Here is a 23,529-nt window from a genome sequence, read left to right on the forward strand (position 1 = left end):
GGCGGCATCGGCGTCCGGCTTCAGCCACGGCTCACGTGTCGTACTGTACGTACTGTAATTCAGATCTGATTGAGAATTTTATCAGGACCGAATAACAACAACGATGACAAAAATCTCAGCAGGCTTTTTCATGGTTCTGATTTTTGCGCTTCTAACTCAAGCTAAAGCATCACTAAAGACGTTTAGATGAAAACAACAGCACGATGGTGGATAAATGTGTCTCCTGAGAGCTGAATGTTCCAGTAACGCAGCTCAGCCATCGCAGCGCCGCGGCTCCTGTTTCCTCCTTCCACAGGGTGCCATTACTTTTTTTTTTTTTAAAAAGCTAAACTTGACAGTGTAATCCATATTTAAATTTGCAGTAACTCCATTTGTATCCTAAGTGTCAATGCTTGTGAGATAAGGGCAGTTTATTCTGACTAGCGGGATTACGTGGACGGGAATAAATTCACCTGATAAATGAGGCGACGCGGAGCTAAAATTAGTAGCGGAAAAACAGCGAGCTGACAGGTTGCCAATATGTTCTGTTTTTGACAAATTGCATGTGTGTGTGTGTGTGTGTGTGTGTGTGTGTGTGGGTGTTTCACTCTTGCTGCTGAAGCTCTGCAGACGCGTGACAGGGTTTATATTAAAATGATGTCGGCCGCTGACAGTTCGGCAGTTTTTTAATAAAATGATTACAGCAGCGATACTCGTGTCCACGCTGTTGTGTTTTTAACCTGAGCAGGAAACAAAAAGGAAAAGGAGAGAGAGAGGGAGAGAGAGAGAGGGAGAGAGGTCTTGGATGTTACATTAACAGCCACTTTTTCCTGCTTTAGCCGCTAAGATCCAGTGGACGAGTGCACAGCTTTGGGAAAAGAGATCACGCCATCAAGAGGAACCCCAACGTCCCTGTAGTGGTGAGAGGATGGCTTTACAAGCAGGTGAGCTCAAAAACACACACTGATGAAGGTGTGTGTGTGTGTGTATGAGAACATGTGGGATTACTATACTACTATAGTATAACTGTGCCTGTACTGTATAACTAATGTGCAGTATGAGCTCTAGTGCCGATATTATTTATTTGTTGTTTTCTTGTTGTCCAAGTGGGCGGGGTTTGCACAGGTGGGATTTTGTCAGTGTCATCTGGCAACCCTGACAAGCACAAGTGAATAAATGAACAGTTTGCGTGTACGAGTGAGAGTCTGAACATACGAAAATGATTTGTACACATGTAGAGGATTTTCACAGGAACACGGCCCAAGTATCTGCAGCATTGACACTGTAAATCACGTTGCACAACACGTCTGGTTTAGATGTTTTTAATAACAAATGTATGAAGAAACGGTTAAAAATTTGCATAACTTCACTCCTACTATACAAATTCAAATCATTTTGCAAATTTAAATCGGGAGAGCTTTTTAAAATTATAAAATAATTATTTCAACATTAAATTTCCACTGATCATTTCCACACTTATATTACTCTTTTGACAGTTGTTGACGGGTATTAGTTTTGTTATTCTTTAGCGACATTACCTACATATTCAACTTTATCTCATTTTGTGGGAAAAAAAATTTTGGGGGGGGGGTTTTGTAGTAGCAGAAATGGGTTTTATTCTAGTTGTAACTTTTAAAACGCTCCATACACAATAGTGATTGCTTTTATTCTTGTATCTAATATGACGTAAATTTTCTGTTGTGTTTTACTTGCACACTTTTATGAATCTTTACATTTTACCCAATATACAAGCAGTTCTGTTTAACTCCAGAATTATCTTCAGGTCAGTTTATCTTAAGAAGAAGTCCATGACTGCTGGGGAAACTGCAACAGCACTAACAGAGTGTAAACTCCTTTTTATTGAATTTAAAATTCTCCAAAAATGCACTGAACCCATTGAGGTCACACATACATGTTTAGGTAACACATGAGAGAAATTGGCTCTTTATGGATGTGTTGCATTTTACTATGACATGGATCTGTTCACTGTTGAATTCAATTTTTTGAAGTTCAAAGCGTTTAATAGAAGGAGATCCAGCAGTCTTTAAATTAAATGTTTTGTTATAGACAACCTTGTGTGTCTGAGGAAAATAATTTGCCAGAATGAGTGAAAGGCTAGAAATGTATTGAGATTTGCAGTAAAAAAAAAAAAAAAAAACTAAAAAAAGAATAAAAACATAAAGTCATTCCAACAAATCATATTTAAACTGTTAAAATATATTTTTTATCAGATCTGTATATTATTTTGCCCCTTTATTTGTATCTGTTTAGACAGGTTACAGGTGCTCTAATCTTACTGGACACTAAATGTGTTAATGAAACAGACCCTAAAAGGTAAACTAATCCCGTCCCAATAGGGCTCCAGTGGTGACTGTAAGGTTACATGACAACACATAGCAGAAATGACTGGTGTTGTGTCCGAGTCTCTATACGGAGTCGCTCTGACACACTGAAGCACAGCTGTGGGACACTAATAAACATTATGACCAACAAATCTCAGAAATTAAATGTAATAAATCCGGGATCATAGGGAACAGGTTTTCCTCTAATCCAATTACAGAGACCACAAATGATACACACACAGCTTGTTCAATTCAACTTTTGGTCCATGTTTTTATTTTTTAACTAGAAATATTAATTTTTCCAGCTAATGCTAAAGTGATTAGTTATAGAGGAGAATTAAATAAATGATGTGTTTGATCTGCAGGACAGTTCAGGAATGAGGCTGTGGAAGAGGAAGTGGTTCGTGTTGTCGGATTTCTGCCTCTTTTATTATAAAGGTGAGTGAGGGAGGGAGTGAGTGAGGGAGTGATCGAGTGAGGGAGTGATCGAGTGAGGGAGTGAGGGAGTGAGGGAGGGAGGGAGTGAGTGAGTGATCGAGTGAGTGAGTGAGTGAGGGAGGGAGTGAGGGAGGGAGTGATCGAGGGAGGGAGGGAGTGAGTGAGTGATCGAGTGAGTGAGTGAGGGAGTGAGTGAGTGATCGTGTGATTGAGGGAGGGAGGGAATGGGTGGGTTGAGTGATTGAGGGAGGGAGGGAGGGAGTGGGTGGTTTAAGTGAGTCAGTGAGATCACTTCCTCTTTAGGAAACTGAACAAAGCAGTGAAAAACATGCAGATCGATTCTCTTAGAGTCTGTAATGTGACTTTGGGTTTAAATGACTCTGAGAAAGACATTTGCGAAACTTTGCGCCTGTGATTTGAAGACAAAATAAAGTCCAGTTTTGCAAATTCTAAAAGTGTTTTATAATTAGAAGCTGGAGGTATAATTATGCTAACAGGTGGAGAATGCCTGAATCTAAAATAGATTTTATCTTAATGCAGTAATAACTAGAATAAATAAACTGGAGGATAAAGTTTTTTTATTTTTTTTTTTATCTCAGACTTAAATGAGACACACCAGAATCCTACTAATGACGTTAATAATCTTGTAGAGAGCATCTGCTCTAACATCTGTCTGTTTAATCCTGAACAATTACAACCCGAACTCCATTAATGCCACTTCTTCAGAATGCGACTCCATTAACACTCTGACGAAGACCGTGAAGCTCCCACTGCGTCCTAAATATAACGTAGAACGCAGCGGGAGCGGGTCAAACTGGAAACAATGTGCACATGCTGTATTAATCCCTCACTACTTCCCAGCCGCGCACGTCCCTCCCAGGTTCTCAAAGCGTCCATCATGTTGTCGCTAAACCGGCTCTGATGAGATCGATGAGATGGAACAGAGGTATTGCTATGCCTTATGAACTCGCACCACGCTCCTACCAGGTGTTTCGAATGTATTTTGAGCTGCTCCTGTTTCAGTTCAGATGTTTCTCTGCTGTTTCCCTGCAGACAGTCGAGAGGAGACGGTTTTGGGGAGCATCCCACTCCCGAGCTACGTCATCTCCCCGGTGGAGCCTGAAGACCACATCAGCCGCAAGTTTGCCTTTAAGGTACGTCAGTCCCGCGTCCCCCTGGTTAGGGTTAAGTCTCTTCACTCGGGCTGAGAGTCCACGCTGTGTCCCGGTCGCAACAGTAACCCTGAGAGATTGTTGTGCTGCAGCCAAACCAAATGATATCAGCTCCTGGAGAAAGGAGAGGTCAGCGCCTCATGGGTAAATAGTTTACTTGTAGAAATAAGCAGCTCGGTCTTTGATCTTATCTGTTTCGCTGCGAGCTTTTGTTCTGACTGAAGAGCAACCAAACTAAAGGCGGTTTTGCACCACGTTTCTGAATTTGAACCAGAGCCGGACGGATTCTTTCGATTTTGTTTGCTGTTTGCTTTGGTGTTGCTTTCACATAACCACAAAGTGAAAAGTCAAAGCATTGTTTGAGGGGCGTGTCTTCGCATATGACTTTCTTTTATTTACTGAAAAGAAAGAAATGCACTGACGGATAAACAGTTAATAATAATAACTTTGCAGTTTACATGAATCAGAAGATAGACCTGCACAAGAAGAGCACATCGTGTCAGAGTTAAGCCCTTCCCTACATCCTTGTGAGAAGTGTGTGTGAGAGTGTGCAGAATTGTCAGAATTGAAATGGTTGCTCGTAATCTGTGAAATAGTGCAACTCATTATGTACTTACAGTAAGGATGTGATCACTTACTAACCGTGCCGCAGTCATGCTGTCACTACGGTCCATGATTTACAGACGAGGTAAATGTTTCTCACGTGTTATTATCCACCTGGATCCCGCGCTTTATACACAGCGATACCTCGGCATGCCAATTTAATCCGTTCCCGAGGCGAGCTCTTAAGGTGAAATTTCGTATTGCGAAACACATGTTCCCATAGGAAATAATGTAAATGCAGATAATCTGTTCCAGCCACTCAAAAATATTACCAATATTACCAATTTCCAACACTATCATCATATTTTTTCCATATAAAAACAATGAAAACATTTAGAAAAGATATGTAAATGAAATTAAAAAAATAATTAAATTAAAATAATTAAATTAAATTCACTTAAAATTAATTTATGATTCCTCTCAGCACCGGCTGCTTTAAAGACCAAACTGAAAGCGGCTCCCTTTTCTTCTTCCACCGTCCTCGATAACATTCTTGGGATCCCATGGTGCTGTGGGTCAATAAATCTTACACAAGCTGCAAAAAAACCCACAAAAAATATGCTTGGATTTCCAAGTTTTGATCAGCTGATGTACGCACGCACTAAATGGATGTACGGGTGACTGGGTTGGTCACAAACTGTATGCTGACTTAACACAGTATCTAATGCTAATGCACATTAATAAACCTCATCATACACACTGTAGTATCTATAAGTGTGTACTATTTAATAGTTAAGTGTGCAGCGTCAGGGTCAGTGCGGGTCGGGGTTTAGGGGGTTTTCTCCATCATCCCAGTATAAGAGGTTTTTATGAGCGCTCCAGCTCTCCACCTTAACAGTATACCAGAAATGATGCATATGTTTTCGCCTCCACGTTAAAATAAGTTATACATTTTTGTGTTTCTTCGAGGACCTTCTAAGTTATTTCGCAGTGATGCACCGTACTGAAATCAGTACTATCTCGAAATTATTAGACTCAAATTGAAGACTTGCACTCGTAGCCCCTAAAGCTCATTTCAGAATGTAGCCAGTTTTTGTTTTGCTGTTGCTCAGATACACACGTTCACGTGTTCGTCAGCTCATTTTGAGAACTCTACATTTTTGCAACATCGTTCCCATGGTCCGGTAGCGTCAAAATTTACATTATAAAAGTAACGATAACACAGTTTGAAGTCTGAAGCCTCCACACTGACACACACTGACACACACCCATGTGAGCTCATCATTTAATCGTCATTGACCTTCGCTGTGAGTTAAATATTGTGAACTGTATTGTGAATAGTACATTATCAGTGTTGCGAAACTCTGTGGCTTTTGTGATGTCACTGTGTGTGTGTGTGTGTGTGTGTGTGTGTGTGTGTGTGTGTGTGTGCTGAGTGATGTCTGCCGCTCTTTATGGAAGCTGTTTCATTATTGTTGCTGAGCAGCATCAGTTTATCTCTTAAACACAAACCCCAGTGTCCTCAGTGTGTCCTCAGTGTCCATTTAAAGGTCATGTTTTGTCCTGAATCTTGAAGAAAAAAAAGGTTTTAAGGTTTTATATTCCTTTTAGAATTATAAATGTAGTTAAATATTGTATTGAAGTAGCTACAGTTTCTTCTCTTTGGCAAATAAACCAAACCGATTCGTTTCCTCTCGTCCCCGCGATGATGTTGTGCAGTGTGTGTTCACGGCCACGTTTATTCTCTGCCGGAGTGTTTGCGTGCGCGTTCCCTCGGGTTCTCACGTGCGGCCCTTTCGTTTCTTTCATGACCCCGGTGTTTAGTGTGTTTTGTTTGTTTGTGTGTGTGTGTCTGAGAGCGTGACACACCGTTCCAGCCTCTTTACGCAGCTCATATTTCTGCATGTGTGGAATGTGTGTGACAGTCACGCCATCAGGAGGGCTCCTCACACACACACACACACACACACACACATACACACGCACACACACTCTCACTGATGCCTGAAGCCCTCGATCCTGTCCGATGGTAAACACAAAACATGATGTTCCGTATTAGTGTTGTGTTTTGGTGCTTCTTTATTATTTCAGGAGGGGTTTCCTGCCCCCTAGGGGTTGGTGGTGGGATTGCATAATAATAAAAAAAAATTAAATAATAATAATAATAATAATAATAATAATAATAAGAGCAATGTGTGTGTTTTATGTAGTGAAAATGTATTTGTTACAAAGCAAACATTATGTAATATCAAATAACTTTTAGGATTTAGTGCAAATGAATGTTGTGCAGTGTGTGTGTGTGTGTGTGTTGTGTATTGTATGGTGGATAACTTAATTAAAATTATTCATCATATAAAAAGCGATTCTGCTTAAAGGTTAATCAATTATTCAAATATTCAGGTATTTAATTATTAAGTTATTCAATTAATTAATTAATCATAATTTTACTGTTTTTAAACAATGATTTTAAATAGTTTTCTTATCTAAGGCAATTATTTATTATCTTATTTGCTTTGTAACAAATACTGAGAAGTGTGTGTGTGTACGTGTGTGTGTGTGTATACGTGTGTGTGTGTGTGGTTTCAGTGTTTTCCCGCTGCTTCTTTGTCCTCTGACGGCTCGTCTCCTCCTCTATAACACGTTTATTAACTTTTCCACTCGTTCTATGGAGAGTTTTATTAAAGTGTGTGGTTGATCCCTCACTCTCTTTCTCTCGTTCCCGCCGGCTGATTGGCTCCTGTTGTGGCCCGGTGCATTATGGGAGCTGCGGGTGCGACGGAGAGGCTCCTAAGTCTTGCATGAATAGGTATTTTTATTTTCTTTCCATTACAGAACTGATGATCATTTACCTCTCTGTCTCTCTCTCTGTCTTTCTCTCTCTCTCTTTCTCTCTCTGTTTTCCCGGAGTGAGCAATAAATGTTTCTACCACGGCATTTTTCGGAGCAATGTTTTAAAAAATTAAATATGAGATTTTGAAAGAAAAATGTTGCAATATTTTGACAGTAAACATAAACAACATTATGGTGATAAACAGCTGTAATGCTTTAAAAATAAAATCTTAATGCTGTGACAAAGTGCTGCATGTGAGGTTTGTGCAGTAATGATGGATTTATTGAGGTTATGTGCCTCCTTCTGTGACAGTTTGCAGGATTCTGCCGTAAACTTATTAATTTATTCTTGAATTATTGTCACTTGACCAATACGGGAAAAAAAAGTTGCCATTTCAAAAGAGTCAAAATCATTTTCTGCATCAAGCAAAGACACACAGTGTAACCAGAGCTCGCAGGACTGGGACTAAACAGCTGTGTGTCCCATAAGAAAACCACTTCTTATTGAGACTCATCAGAAAAAAGTCTTCAGTTTGTTAGGGATCATAAAGACTGGACTTTGGACTGATGGAGAAAGGTCATGTGACTTGATGAGTCCAGACTGAGCCTCTTCCAGAGTGATGGGCGTGTCAGGGTGAGAAGGGAAGGACATGAAGCGATGCTCCCATCATGCATAGTGTCCACTGTACAAGCCTCTGGAGACAGTGTTATGATCTGGGGTTGATCAGTTACTCAGGTCGAGACTCAGTAACGTTATGGGGCAATAAAATGAAGTCAGCTGACCACCTGAATGTACTGAACCACCAGAGGATCACATCTATGGAGGGTTTAATTCCCTGATGGATCTGTGAGCACGGGGAATTATTTACACACATGACCCGAACACCACAGTGTGTGTTTCTCTCTTCCAGACGCGCTGCTCTGATCCGCTATTAGCCAGGTGTCACATCTTAGCGCGGAGAGTCGGTGTCTCTCGTCCCTGTACGGTTTTATCTCATCTCAGATCATGCAAAACCAGATGAAGCGCAGATTTGTTCAACACTTACACGACTGTTCCACAGCAATAGCGCTTATCAGTCCGTCCTTCTTCCTACACCTCATTTACATTTAATATGATTGTTAAGGCCGCTCTATTGGCACGCTGGTTAAATCTTATTACTAACATGGTTTAATATATTTAGTTAGTGGATGATTGAGGAGTCTTTGATGTCAAAACGATTAACTGATACTCAGGGCGAAACACACACACACACAAACACACACACACACTCGAACACGATGCTGAGGAAATACTGTAGTTTATGTAGAAATCAGAGTCGTATTTACTTCATTCAATTTGATGATGGTTTAAAACCTCATAAGCCGTGCCGTTATATCCACACGACATTATAACCTTCAGTACAAGTTTATCTGTTTCCAGATCAGTTAAATGAAGTTAAATGAGAGTCTGGACATCATCTATAAAAGAGAATAATGTTTTATACTGTACATTATTGTTTTTTTAAAAGATACTATATTTTGTTGAAACAGGTTAAAGATGAATTTGGTGAGACATTACTATATTGACATATTTAAACTATTTATGTGCAAATGTAAAAACAAAAGGTTATAAAATAAATTTAAAGGGTATAAAATTTCTTTTGATGAAACGTACATTTATGTGCCTGTAAAGCTTCTTTATCTTCCATCTCTATGAAAAAAAATCGAGCAGCTTTTAAAACAAATGTGGAACTAAAATCCAAGTACTTGGCTACAGCGGAACCTCTGCATACAAATTTAATCCGTTCCGGAGGCGAGTTCTAAAGGCCAAGTTTCGTATTGTGAAACACATGTTCCCATCGGAAATAATGTAAATGCAGATAATCCGTTCCAGCCACCCAAATTATTACCAATTTCCAACATTATTATATTTTTGCATATAAAAACAATCAAAACATTTAGAAAAGACATGTAAATTAAGTAAAATACGAAAGAAATTTCGTATTTAGAAAATAAGAAAATAAGAAAATAGTCATTAAACCTCACTTATCCTTAATTTTTGATTCCTCTCGGCACCGGCTGCTTTAAAAACCAAACTGAAAGCGGCTCCCTTTTCTTCTTCCACCGTTCTTGATAACGTTCTCGGGACACATGGTGCTACGTCTTGACTAAATATTGCACAGAATGCACAAAAAAGGCACCCCTCAAAAAATATGTAAATCTTGAATGATTTAGTGACGTACACACAACCGGAAGTTCGCACAACTGGATATTCGCGTGACCGGCTCGCTCGCTCTTATGCTGAAATTTAGGCAGAAATGTGAAAGTTTCTAGACTGGGATACCACAGGAATTTCAAAAATAGTAATAATAATAATAATGAGTTTTTCTGAAATCTTTAAAAGAGTTTTAAAAAGTCTTTTAATTAGTTGCTGTGTAAAAAACTAATTGTGTAAAATGTCCGAAATATATAACTAAAAGGCCTACCTCTGCCAGGTGGTTACAACTAGACTACATTTGTCTTGGATACATTCAAAGATTAAATTTAAGAAAAAGACAAATAAATAATAATAATAAAAAAAACAATGAATGTGTATATAATTTTTTTTTTTTATACCTTTTCTGTCCCAAGCACTTGCTAATTTTTGTCTCTTTTAGGGCTTTTAAAAAAAACAACTATTTAAGACCTTTTTTTTAATTCCAGGTGTAATTTTTCAGCAGCTCGTTTCTGGACTCACTTTCTGTCTGTGTTTTTTTTTCTTTTTTTATACCCTTTGTACGGTCTTTCTATTCACCGTGTGTCCTCCAGCACTTCATTATCTCTCGATTACAGAGCAGCTCCTTAATGAGGGTCTGAGGATCAGACATCTAATCTGATATCGTTAAAGACTTTGGAAATAAAGGGGTTGGAGGGAAAAAAGGCTTTTCGATGTGCACTTTAATCAACTGAGGAGTCCATGATGGAAGTTTTTGAATGACAGAGAGAGAGAGAGAGAGAGAGAGAGAGAGAGAGAGGGATGTCTATTCAGCATTTTACTGCAGTGGTTCACTTCTGCTTTATCCAAACACACACACACACACACACACACACACATACACACCATCAGCAGTAAAAAGGTGTCATGGCTGCTGCTTTTAATAGAACGCTCCTTTAATAAACTGGATATCTGGGTGAAATTCTGATCTTCTTAGCCATAATGTGGAAGCATTTACTGTTCCCCATGTTCCCCATGTTCCTCTAACTCTAAACACAGGGACCTGATGTCACATTGCAGAACCACGGAGAGAGCGGAGATGAAAATGTTTGCATTTATTCATTACATTAAATTCATTACATTTATTCATTCAGTCATCTTCGATAAGTGCTTCATCTTGGTCAAGATCCCGAGTTCATCCTGGGAATAACGCAGGGCCGGTCCGTAGCACTGCACACACACACACACACACACACACACACGCATTTACTCAAAGCTGGCGTATGGAAAACCTAACAGACACGGGAGAAACGTGCGTTAATCCACTTAGAGCTCAGGAGACGTGACCCTGATGCGCTACCGTCAATTTAAAATATAACAATAAATAAACACTGTGGATTATCCAGGATTATCTCTGTGTGTGTGTGTGTGTGTGTGTGTGTGTGTGTGTGTGTTGCATAAGTCTACTCCTAACAACAAAACTTCTCTGGAGGTCACATGTCATGCTGTCATCTCATCCATGATTACTTCCAAAGCTGGAGAGTTTATTTAATGACATCACAAAGTCATACTTAGCCCCGCCCTCATTTACAGCATTACTAAGAATGTGATGTAGCTTGGTCTGGTTCAGGTCAGTGTGTGTGTGTGTCTTTGTGTGTGTGTGTGTGTGTATGTGTGTGTTTCTGCCTGAGCTGGATAAATAGCGGAGTGTGTGTGTGTGTGTGTGTGTGTGATCCTGAACCCTGGCAGCGTGTGAATAAAGCACGGGCGTGGTCCAGTCAGGGGAGGAGCTAAGCCTTGTGTCTGCTGATTCAGCGATATAGGAGCCAGGGGGTTGTGTTTAGCGTGACACACACACACACACACACACACACACACACACACTGCTAATCAGTGAGTCATTTATATCCCCATGTTGATTTTTTCCACTGATTTATTCTACGTTCATGCGTTTTGCGATTTATTAATTTATTTCTTTGTACAGTGGTTTTATTTATTTTATTTTTCCTGTCTCTGCAATGAATTGTTTAGCTTTAAGTTTTTTTCATTCTGTTTTTTTTTCCCACGGATTCATTTTTTTAATGTAATTTATCCATGTTAATATTTATATTTATGTATGTTAACTGAATTAAATACATTATACCATGTTTTGTTGTCTAATTTACATTTAGTTCCTGTTCTCGTGTATATTAAAGCAATCTTTCGCCCTTTTTTTCATATTGTCTTATTTATAGTGACATCACTGTTACATGCTGTGATAGAAAATGTATTAACGCTCTCTAACCCATCAGCTTTAGTCCTGAACATCAGCGCTGTGGGACGCAGCCTCTCTTTACCTCTCTCTCTCTCTCTCTCTCTCTCTCTCTCTGTCTGTCCTTCTGTCTCTGTCCTCAGGCGACTCACACAGGCATGCGCTCGTACATTTACAGTAAGAACTCTGTGATTGGCTCGCAGGCCGAGCACGGCGGCATGAGGACCTACTTCTTCAGCGCGGACACGCAGGAGGACATGAACGGCTGGATCCGGGCCATGAACCAGGCGGCGCTCATGCAGAGCCACAGTTTAAAGAGGTCAGGACAGACTCTCCTCTCTACTTTTTACCCACAGTTCCTTCTGTCTGGCACTTCATCCCAACTCAGCCTCAACTGTGCAGGAAGTCAGAAGTTATATACAATTTTAAACTTTTTATTATTTAAAACTGTTATAGTTTTTTATGACTTTTAAACTCTCGATAATTCAAATAAAAAGAAGTCACTTTCTGAGAGTCATCAAGATATGAAATAATAATAACATCCAGGTTTATTTTTCATAATTTCTCATTTTTTTTAAAATGTTTCTTTACTGTGCTCTTGATTTTATTATCTTCTTCAATGTAACAGTCCAATAGCTATCTCTTCATCCATTTGTCTATTTATCCATCCATCTACACCGATCTGCAATAACATTAAAAACATGAACATTAAAACCACCTCAGTTTTGGGTTCCCCTTGTGCCACCAGGGTGGCCTGGCACTAGAATGTTGGCAGCGTGTGATTTGGGTGCTTTGGGTGCTGTGGGGCAGGGCCTCTGTGGATTAGACTTGTTTGTCCCATTGGCGCTTGATCGGATTGGGATCTGAGGAGTTTGGAGGCCGGGACGAGGCCTTAGGCTCTTTGCCCATGTGCAGCGGGCTGTGGTGCACTGGGTATTCTGGTGTCTTTCTATCGTGGCCAGCATTGACCTCATTTCAGTGAGTTGTGCCACATTGGCACTGGACTCGACAGGCTGGCCTTGGTTTAGAAGAAGAAAAAAAAGAGAAATAAATTTCAGTAATGTTAACAGCCTTATCCCTTTAACTTATCAGCAATATAAACTGCCCCTTAAAAAAAATTAAGAAAAAGGAAAAACATGTATTTCACTGCCGATGTAAATTCATTGGAAGCAGGAAATAAAAAAAAAGAAAGAAAAAAACTTTTACTGTTTAATTTACCAATTTTATTTTGGGGTTTTATTGATAATTTTTTTTTGTCTTAAGAGTTTTAGTGTCCAAATGTTCTTAAATTCATAACAAGCAAAATAATAACAATAAAAATAAATGAAAATCCTTTTAACAGTGCTCTAATTATATATTATTAGTCAGTACTAAGCTACACTTTCTAGTAAAAACTTTAAATATACTGCAAATGATGGGAAAGTGTGACTGAGCATAATTTCCTTTATTCGATTAAATTTATTAACTTTACTTGTTAAACTGTGAAGCGTCAGGGTTACTTTTTCATGTTAATAAGATTGGATGGATGATGCAGAATGTGATGCAGGATTCTCAGTTCTTTATGGATTTAAAGTACAAATCTGTGCTTCCTGTTGTGCTTCTGTCTATTTCATTGATCTCAGTGAGGCTGAATGACGTCAAGACGAACAGCTGCTTTTTGTCAGAACGACGTTTTACCCCCTGGAATCACTGAGTCACATTTCTGCTGCTATTTACAAACTGATGTTGAATTAAACACAGTATCGAGTGTTTAATTCAGAGTGTAAAGCCACACTATCGATTCTAAACCCTTCGAGGTTTCAGCACACATTCCTCATATCTGAGTTCCCCTGCTCTGTAGTTCTCTGTCTCAGAGCCATGATGATGATGATGTTGACGAAGATGATGATGATGATAGCCAGCAGCATCCAGACGTCCAGAGCTGAGCCTCATCATTTTACAGAAACATGAGATCTGGATGTTTGCAAACAGACAGACACAGGAAGCTTGCCTAACAGTGAGTAAGGATAAGAGCCACAATCTGTTTCAGTTTGTAGGAGAATCTCGTTAGAGATTCAGTCTCAGATTATGGATGCAGTCAATATTTCTCCTCTGCTTTAGTACTTGGATCGTAGCAGTTAATAATAGAAAACCAAGAAAACCAAGCTACATCAAAAAGGGTTCTGTTCTGAATTACTTTGGTATTCAATGTATTTTTTCTTAAATAGTTAAAAAAGCAGAGGTTAGTTCTTACCAGAGCTTGCTAACTGCTAATGCTAGTGCAGATAGCCGCTACATGTAGGCCTAACCTTAGGCTCTGAACGGTTCACTTACATACACAAAGCATTAACAAGACATTTTCATAGACAAAAAACAATCTAACAAGGTGTCCCTCAGGGTTCTGTTTTAGGCCATATAATGTTTTCATTTGTATTAGTATTAATATAAATTTGTCACATCTTAAAAAGTGCAAGTCTCAAATGGCTTGAGTCCCTCTTTGTTTTGTCTTTTTAGTAGCATGTGTAAGTACGGTATCCTAAAAAGTTATTTTTAAAGCCACCTTTCATTTCCTTTATATCAGCATTAAAAAAAGATTTTTTTTAAACCTAAAGCAGCCAAAAAGAAGTGTAATGTTGTGTAGAGATGATAAGTAGTGTGGAATGTTGCTGTAGAATCAGGGCATCTAGGGGATTTCAACATGATCGAGGGTCGCCATCTAGAGGACAGTGTTACTCATTACAGGTAGAGACTGGTTTATAAACATATAAAAGGGCTAAATTAGTCTTTTATTGCAAAATCTTAATCTGAGGTCAGGTCAAGTCTCTAACGCTACAATGGATTAAACACTAAAATGCTGAATACACACGGCAATAAATAGTTATTTATGCTGTAGATAAATTGACTTCCTAGTCAATGTAAAGGTGATGCAGTGGAGGTGGAGTTTTAACAGAAATGCTGTACGATGGCTGGAAATAAAATTAAACTCTTTTCACCAGAATACACAGAGAGAGAGAGAGAGAGAGAGAGAGAGAGAGAAAAACACCTTGGGGTATTTGTTATCAAGATAAGCCGACTGTCAGAGTTTGAGCTAAAGAAGCTCGACATCTCTCCGTGCAGAAGACGAGGTGTGTGTTAAATCAATGCAGGTGTGTGCGATGCTGCGTTTCTTGGAATTGCAAACTTATTAACGAGGCTGGTTTTTAATCCCGCGCTTTTCCCTGTTCCTCAACTGAAAATTGGTAATTTCTAAATTAAACAACATTCATCAGAGTTACAGTTATAACCCTGACACTGATCATTTTCCTATAAAACCACATCCTGTGGAGTTTATTCCTCTTATACAGCAGTCATTTCATCCCCTTTCTCTATGTCGTGATGTGTTAAATGTAAATGTAAATGTTATTTTTACATAGATTGATATATCTGTATAGGGAGTGCACGTTACAGGTAATAAGCAATAAAATGCAGTCTGGCATCTGCCAGAAGTAGCATATGTACAACAGTGCAAATATTAGCATTGTGCAAGTTAGGCGTAATACACACACGGATCTGCCGGACGCTCAGTAAAATTTAATGCCTTATTTCCGTATAAAACTTTATCCCTGACACTAAAGGGTCGTCACACCGAACACTGACCTTGTTTCATTTGTTATTGTTTTCTGCTCGGATGGAGAAACATTTAATTCCATTATTTATGAAGGCCTCCATGCGCTCCAGCAGGCTGATTAGCGTATATGTCAATGCTTAATTAGATGGTTATAATATGAAATCTCGTATATATAGAATTTAAAACAGTATTAAACAGTATATACAGATAATGATAAACTCCTTGTAACACAAATTCTTTAAACGAAGATTGCTGTCAGACTTCACGGTTGGAGTTATTGTGTGTAATCCATCAGCGTTTCTGTTTGTGCTGCAATAAAAAGGTTACAGTTGTTTCGATGATGAATTGGCCTGGCTGAGTTATATTTTAATATCGCACATCCCTGAGAAACTTGTTAGACCAGCGTCTAGTGCAGATGGTTTCAGTATGCCTGAGTTTACAGAGCTGCTCAGAGACCAATTACCGAGTCCTGAGTTGATTTTTTTTTTTCCTAAAGTATGAAAGAAACCACCTTCCAGCTGAGTGCTGGAACACGTCAGTCTGTGGATTGGACCCTAGGTGTGAATGTGTGTGCGCAGTGTCCTGCGATGGACAGACGTCCCACCCAAAGTGTATTCCTGCCTCACGTGTAGCGTTCCCGGGAAAGACTCACTCACCAGGATAAACAGTACATAAACAGTACATATACCCTGTGTCCAGTTTAATAGGAACACCTGTGTCCCCCGGACCCCCCCCGCCCCTGTTTTGTCCGTAAGCACTTTTCTTCTCGCTTCACAGAGAAACTCCCAAATCTGAGCAACAGGCCATGCCACAGACCAATCACGTCCCAGGAAGCAGCAACAGCACCGCCCACGCTGAGGTCCTGCACCAATCAGGATGGGTGGAGGTTACGGAGCGAGAGCCCAGACATGAGCACGAGGTAGACGCACGCCTTGAGGTCCCGGTCAAAGTTGTCTACACGGGAGATGGAGATGCAAACGGCGTGTCCCTGGAATCTGGAGCTCCGCCCCGAATCACGCCGTCTGTGACCGCTCAGAGGAACGGCGTGCACAGCGAACAGAACGGCGGTGTGACGTATCAGAGAGTTCTCGCGCCCCGGACGGACACGGAAAAACACGTGCAGAGGAAGACGGCGCTGGCGCAGGTGGAGCACTGGGTCAAAGTTCAGAAAGGAGAGCCTAAAAGGTCAGTTCACACACACTTTCTTTATTGAAAGAGCTCCATCTACTGGTGAGACAAGGACAAGGACAACATGACAACAAGTGGCATGAATGTTTCTTAAACATGAGCTTTCCATGATACTATTGAGGAGTAATACAAAATGTAAACCTGTAAATAAAGTTTTCTTTTACAACTATTGGATAAATAAAGCCAGGAAGAATAATGTGATAAATAAAAAAATTATAAGAGAATCGATGACTCTCGTTTAGAAAAAAACAATGGAAGTAATTTCCCTACTTTTTTGTTATTTATTTGGGTCAATAACAGTTTTTTAAACAAACAAGAAACAGAAAGCACCTCTAAGCCTTTTCTACAGAGTTGCAAATAATAAATAAATAAACAAAACAGAAAAGGTCACGTAAAATGCTAACATTTTGTTTGCTGGTGCAACATCATAAAGTCTCTGGGGCATTATGTCCACTTTATTTCTTGTGGAAAGTTAAAAAGTGATTAAAAAGCCATTTTGTTTAAAAACATGGCGATATTTAATTCAATTTAAGCTGTATAGCTTTTAACAGCATCATCACAAAGCACAATGGCCGCTGTTTTGTTACACCTTTTTTGTTAAAGCTACTTTGGATTTTTTTTAGCATCGCATACCTTAACCGAATGGTAGACATGGCTTAGTCAGGTTTAGTTAGACACATTTTTCAAGAAGATATATTGAGTCAAAATGTTGAGCAGAATGTTAAAGGGTTAAAACCTTTATTTATGTACCATGATTTAAATACATTCATATGTTAGAATGCACTTATAAGCCAGTACACACACCATTATAATTGCATTATTGCACACACCATATGATGCATTATTACTTGTTTTTAAGTGTTTAATGAAAAGGTTGATGCAAAAACATGCAATGTAGAAACCATAAGCCATTTTCACATTTTAGTTTTTAATCTTTAGAGTGTAGTTTAATTTAATAAAAAAAAACATTGTGGCGTTCTTCTCAGATTGCTAGATAAACATGCAAACATATTTAGTTTTTTGCAATTTTACCTAAAAATATGTAAACAAAAAGAGCACATTGTGTTGTAATGCAGTTTCTCTTTAATGTAATCACCTCTGATTTAATGGAACGTTACTTGAAAGCTGCGTTATTCGTTCGTGTGTCATAAAAAAGAACAAACGTTTTTGAACAAAATCCAGTTTAACGCACTTTTTGAAATGACATAATGTCTGTGTCTCAGTCTATCCAGCCATCCTGTCTCGGAGTACACTCTCCCCAGACGCACCCCTCCCCTCCAACCCAAGCTGGTCATGACCGAGTCCTACCAGTCTCTCCCAAAGAGCGCCCGTCGTCCGTCGGCCAGCTCGCCCCCGGTCCCCCACGACATGCCCAGTGACTACAAGTACGCCCACGACCGCCTCAGCCACTTCCGCATGTCCACAGACGAGCGCATCGCCGCTAAAGAGGGCATGGTGTGGCAGCTTTACGAGTGGCAGCAGAGGCAGCGTTTCCGCCACGGCGGTTCCGTGGTTCCACCCGCCTTCACCGTACCCGACTACGTGGACGCGTCCTCCTTCAGGGTGATGCTGGAGGTCCCGCGCTCGGTGTCCGTGCCCCCTTCCCCATGCGAAGTACCCCCGTCCAAACTGGCATCACCTCGCAGACCTCACACGCCCGCGGACAGAGTGACGGTGCGACCCATCGACGAAGTATCGAGCGTGGACGTAGTCCGGGTCGCCTCACCGAGGCCGCTCTCCAAGGTAAGCGATTAAAAAACTGTAGTTTCAGAAAGAGACTCGGACCTGGTGTCGGGCATCTTGTTTAAATTAAACAATTATGACAATTATGACAGGTGGCGCACTCTAAGACATTCACGCATTAGCAGGCAGCACAGCATGCTGTGTGGAATAAGCAAGTTTTTTTTAAGTTTCTGTAGAATTGTAACAAAAAGGATATTTATAAAATCGTGATATTTACAGAATCTCAATTCAAATGGAATCGGCACCGAGGTATCGAGATAATATCGTATCGGCGGCTCCCCCTGGTGGTGAGTCCCATCCCTGATAACTAGAGGATGGATTCAGAAACGTCACATCTGTAACACATGAACATCATTTTCGTAACAATGATTTTTATTTTTTAAATCTAAATCTATCTTGCTGATTTAAATTTCCTCCAGATGATTATAATAATGCAGATCAGCTGGAACGGTTTTTATTTATTTGTTTTTTAGTAACAGTGGAACAGGAATGACTGAACAGCCACGCACTTGGAACAGACAAATTAATATCTTTTACATGATTTAAGTGATTGTTTTTGGAGATCCTGCTGGCAGATCAAAAAATAACAAATAAATATAAGATCTCTTGTCCGACCCTTAGAGCATTGTGTACAGGAACATCATAAAAATACAGTTTACCATCCGGGGATCAGCAGGGCAGCGTTCGTCAGGTCACAGGAGTACACCTTCCTTCACGTATCAGTAACACGTGTTTGTGTGTATACAGGTTGTACCATTCTCACACACACACACACACACACACACACTGTCACTGTGTCAGTTTCACTCCCATCTTAGCATAAATTAACTCAAGTGTGAACTCACTAATCACACACACACGCACACACACACACACACACACACACAAACAGGGACAGAAAGAAGACGAGTGCACGCTGTAACACTGAACATCAGCCTTCGTCCTGTGTGTCAGGTTTGGGACGTAACAAGTTATTTTTTAACATAATTTATGGAAATCTGCGCTTTTTTCAGTTTCTTTAATAAACATAAATCAATTTTTAGACAAATCACATTTGTATCAGTTTTGTTTTTATACTGTATGAAAATGTGCTGTAACTGTATTCTATACTTTAACTGTATGTTTAATGTGTGTGTGTTTAACTTTTATTGCTTAAAAAAAACAGAAACGTTTCAGCTATAAAACGTTTTTAAAATCGCATCATCCTGTTTAAAAAAAAAGAATGGTAATTAGCAAATCAATCAATCAATCAATTAACCAATCAATCAATCTCTATAATATATTTATTGTTTAGACTCTTTACTCTATAACATAGTTTTGTTTATTACATTTTATAGTTTGTTTTCATTACTAATTTTACAATAATAGTTGCATTTAGTAGTAATTTATACATTTAAAATAAATACAATAATTAAATTAGATTTTTAAAGTTAAATTAGTGATACTAATTGTATACTTTTAATAGTATCTACTATATACATTATATATTACGTATTTAATATCTTTCATCAAACATTTAGGTGATCTGTTTTATTATAATTCTGCGTAAATGATTACAAATAGTATTATTTATCATTATTTGTAACTAATGTGTTCTAAAAATAGTTCGTACTTGTTGATTTTTTCTTTATTACCACCTATTAAATGTACATGTTCTCTGGATGAAGCCGTAATATATTAATACGAGTTTTTTCTCACTAATTAGGAATTCAAAAAGTCAGGTTAAAAACTTTAAATGATTTCACATGAACTATTTATTTATTTATTTATTTATTTATTTATTTCAGAAACACACTTTGTTTTTCCCTCCAGTTAGCTCCTTCGAGGATTGTTAAAAAGTTTGCTCTTAAAATTATAAAATTATGCTGAGGGCATTTTTTAAGTATGTATGCATCTTTTTCCACGACTTGCTGTAAACCACCATGTTTTCTTCTTTCGTGCCTCCATTTATAATAAATAAATAAATAAATAAATACATCTGACACAGCAAAAAATTCGAGCTTTGGGAGCAGCAGGAGAGATCTGCATCACATCAACTGCTGCTAGCAAACACGTGTTATTTTAGGAGGAGAAACATTATGTGTAATTAATGAAATGACTTGTTTGTGGGTCTGGTGGAGAGATTCTTTGTGATCGGCAAAAAATGTTAACGTCACAAAACTCCATAGTTTAAAGATAATGATGTTATTGGATAAAGAGACGGAAATACAATTATACATAAGAAATGCAAAATTTTAAACTAAAGCACAAATTACTCACTTATTACGAACAAAACTTTTTCCAAATATGCATAAAAGGCAGAAAAAGTTAAACATAATAATAATAATAAAAAAATAATAAACCTTATGAAAATATACAAAATGTGAAAAAAGGCATAAAACACACACATCTCCACACTCATAATAATGTGCCGTATACAAATAAAATACTTTTTGCTGTATGCAAAAAAAATGCCTTTTCATGCACAAATAAATTCAACAGTATACACACTTTTCCAGGCTTTACCAGTAGGGGTGATGTACTGTATGGAAACAATATAATAAGAACAACTTTGAATCTAAAAGCAGAAATCTGCTCTACCTGTATAATAAGATTCATGTTTGTACTGTATGTTAGTAATGTCTGTTTATTTCTTTTTATCCTTTACAGCCAATACAAATAGACAGGAGATCGATGCCAACGATGGGCTACATCACACACACTGTCAGTGCGCCAAGCCTGCACGGGAAAACGGTGCGTCAAAAAACAAAACAAAGGGTTTTTTAGGGGCAGAGCGATTATAGAAGGGGTGGAGAGTAAAGGTGGTGTATGTGATGATGTACTAGTTGGTGTTCACGGTGGTGTATGAGGTGGTGTGTGAATTTGCATATTAGGTGCTCTGTAAAGTGTTTTGTGATGTGTGCTGCAGCAGGTGGTGTATAAGATGCTACATACGTACTGTAAGGTGGTGTAACAGATGGTACATAAGGTGGTGCACGAGGTGGTGTATCAGGTGGTGCCCCTGGAAGTCTATGAATTGATCCAGATGGTGGTTTGTTAGGTGCTATGTGAGGTGGTCCACGAGGTGGCGTACACGGTTGTATATGAGGTGGTGTGTGAGGTGGTGTAGCAGATGATCTAGAAGGTGGTTTGTTAGGATGTAAATAAGTCGTGGTGTGTGAGGTGGTGTAGTAGGTGATCTAGAAGGTGTTTTTTTAGCAAGTACTGTATATAAGCTGGTGTGTGAGATGGTGTATGAAGTGGTGTTGCAGGTGAACTAGAAGGTGTTGTATGAGGTGGTGCATGAGGTGGTATGCTGTAGCAGGTGGCGTATGAGGTGGTGTACATAGCGATGTACGTTGTGGTGTACTGTATGAGATTGGTGTTGTATCATGTGGTGTATCAGGAGGTCCATGAGATGATCTAGAAGGTAGTTTGTGAGGTGGTGTATGAGGTACAGTATTGGGTTGTGTGTCAGGTGGTGTATCAGGTGGTGGATGAGTTATATCAGGTGATCTAAAAGGTGGTTTGTGAGGTGGTGTATCAGGCGGTGTATGAGGTGGTGCTGTATATCAGGTGGAGAATAAAGTCAGCTTCTGATTTCCATCCCTGTGACCTCAGGGTCACGTGCTGAACCCACTTTCTCTTCTTATACCGCTCTGCAGCCGGAGGAGCTGACCCTGCTCCTCGTCCAGCTCAGGAGACACCAGGCCATGATGGCCGACACGTTCGCTCACCTCCACAACGACGACCTCTCGGGCCCCGCCCTTCAGGTTAGAGGGTCAGAGGTCACAGGGGTCCTAAACCAGAACAGACCCCATTGCATCTTGGCTATTTTTTATTTACCCCAAATCCCTTCCCTCCCCCCCTCTCTCTGTGTGTCCTCGTGTGCTCGCTCTGCTCTGTGGGTCGTGATGTCATGGCCGTGATGTGATGGTGATAGCAGTAGGTGGCATGGACGGGGAACGAGCCACAGCCCGGACTGTTGTCATACAGATTTTATGCATTTTGCAGTTTTTCTTCTTTTTTGTTATTATTATTATTATTATTATTATTATTATTATTAATTGAACCTTCCGAATGATGTAATGCACAGTGGTTGTTTTTGAGCATGTTGCTTGTGTAACGCGCCTGCATTCACAAAGTTTAATGTCATACAGTTTTGAAATGTTTGTTTTTGTGGTTAAAAAAGTTATTTACAAAAATAATCGCATTTATAATTAATTCAAAATTCTTTAGAGGCAAAAATAGGAAATATTTATTTTAAAAAAATTACCTACATTGTAAGATTGAAAACCTGAATGACAGTTTCAGTTTAATAAAATAGATTTATTAATAGTTAACTCATGCGCTGATTTCTACCTGAAATAAAATGAAGATACAGAAATCATTCACCAAAGTATTTTATACGTTATTTTAGCAGTTAGTTTCAAAGGAATAATCTGGTTTGGACAAGCAGCAGTCCACGTGATAATAGACGGTAACAGCACTGGGACATTTGACTTTATGTATCACTCGGTATCATACTGTAGCTCTTCTACAATCGATCATTTACACCAACTAGCAATAACACTCATCTGATAAAGTTATGTCATCTTAAACAACATGCTGTCCCTGCAGTTATCACTTCTAAGTCGTTCTGGATCGCCCAGACAGTCGTCCCGGTGTGTGGAACAAGGGATCGTACTCCTTACATAGCGCATTAGCTTCCCGTTAAACGCTATTTGGGATTCCACAACGGAACCTGGAAGTGAATAGCGCACTTTTACAATAATTATATATTATATAACTCTCGTCGCCGTTGCGGTTAGTTAATTGATTTTGTAGGTTGATAAACAGAATAAACAAAGTACATTTTCAGAACAATAATATACAGATATATTACATTTTTTGTAATCAGGATTCAGTTTGAACCTAGAAATAAAAAATATAATATATATATTTATACAGCAGCACAGTCTTGAGCAAAATGTTCATACAGCAGAGGAAAACTATTAATTATGGTTTAAGTAAATTTCTAAACTATTTCATAATGTTTTATAAGTTACATAAAAAAGTTAAAAGGAAAAACAAATGAGTTTGACTGAGCCGCGTCAGTGTCAGTCTCAGCTTAGCATGTTTGTGTTCTTTACAACTTCCTGTCATGTGACCTGTCTCTTGTTTCCCACTTAAAGGCAGATGATACATACATACAGCTGAAGAAGGACCTGGAGTATCTTGATTTGAAGGTGAGGATCTTTATTTTCCACTTCTCTCTTTATCTGTTATATATACAGTAATATATATATATATATATATATATATAT

General features: G+C 39.0%; 1 protein-coding gene across 17 annotated transcripts in view; it reads left to right on the forward strand.

Annotated features, from left to right (window-relative positions):
• Positions 1–23,529, forward strand: part of plekha7b (pleckstrin homology domain containing, family A member 7b) — a 120,504-nt gene that overhangs the window by 70,360 nt on the left and 26,615 nt on the right. For 14 of the 17 annotated variants that reach the window (XM_053512925.1, XM_053512933.1, XM_053512926.1 and 11 more), the window contains 9 exons: positions 819–923; positions 2,687–2,759; positions 3,813–3,913; positions 11,871–12,046; positions 16,091–16,498; positions 17,725–18,244; positions 20,894–20,977; positions 21,889–21,996; positions 23,398–23,451. In XM_053512925.1, coding sequence (XP_053368900.1) covers positions 819–923; positions 2,687–2,759; positions 3,813–3,913; positions 11,871–12,046; positions 16,091–16,498; positions 17,725–18,244; positions 20,894–20,977; positions 21,889–21,996; positions 23,398–23,451 — 1,629 coding nt within the window. The remainder of the gene's footprint in view (positions 1–818; positions 924–2,686; positions 2,760–3,812; positions 3,914–11,870; positions 12,047–16,090; positions 16,499–17,724; positions 18,245–20,893; positions 20,978–21,888; positions 21,997–23,397; positions 23,452–23,529) is intronic. The other 3 variants (XM_053512942.1, XM_053512934.1, XM_053512941.1) reach the window with 1 other exon arrangement.

Source organism: Clarias gariepinus, chromosome 15, assembly GCF_024256425.1.
Source record: "Clarias gariepinus isolate MV-2021 ecotype Netherlands chromosome 15, CGAR_prim_01v2, whole genome shotgun sequence".
In the NCBI taxonomy this organism is placed as follows: domain Eukaryota; kingdom Metazoa; phylum Chordata; class Actinopteri; order Siluriformes; family Clariidae; genus Clarias; species Clarias gariepinus.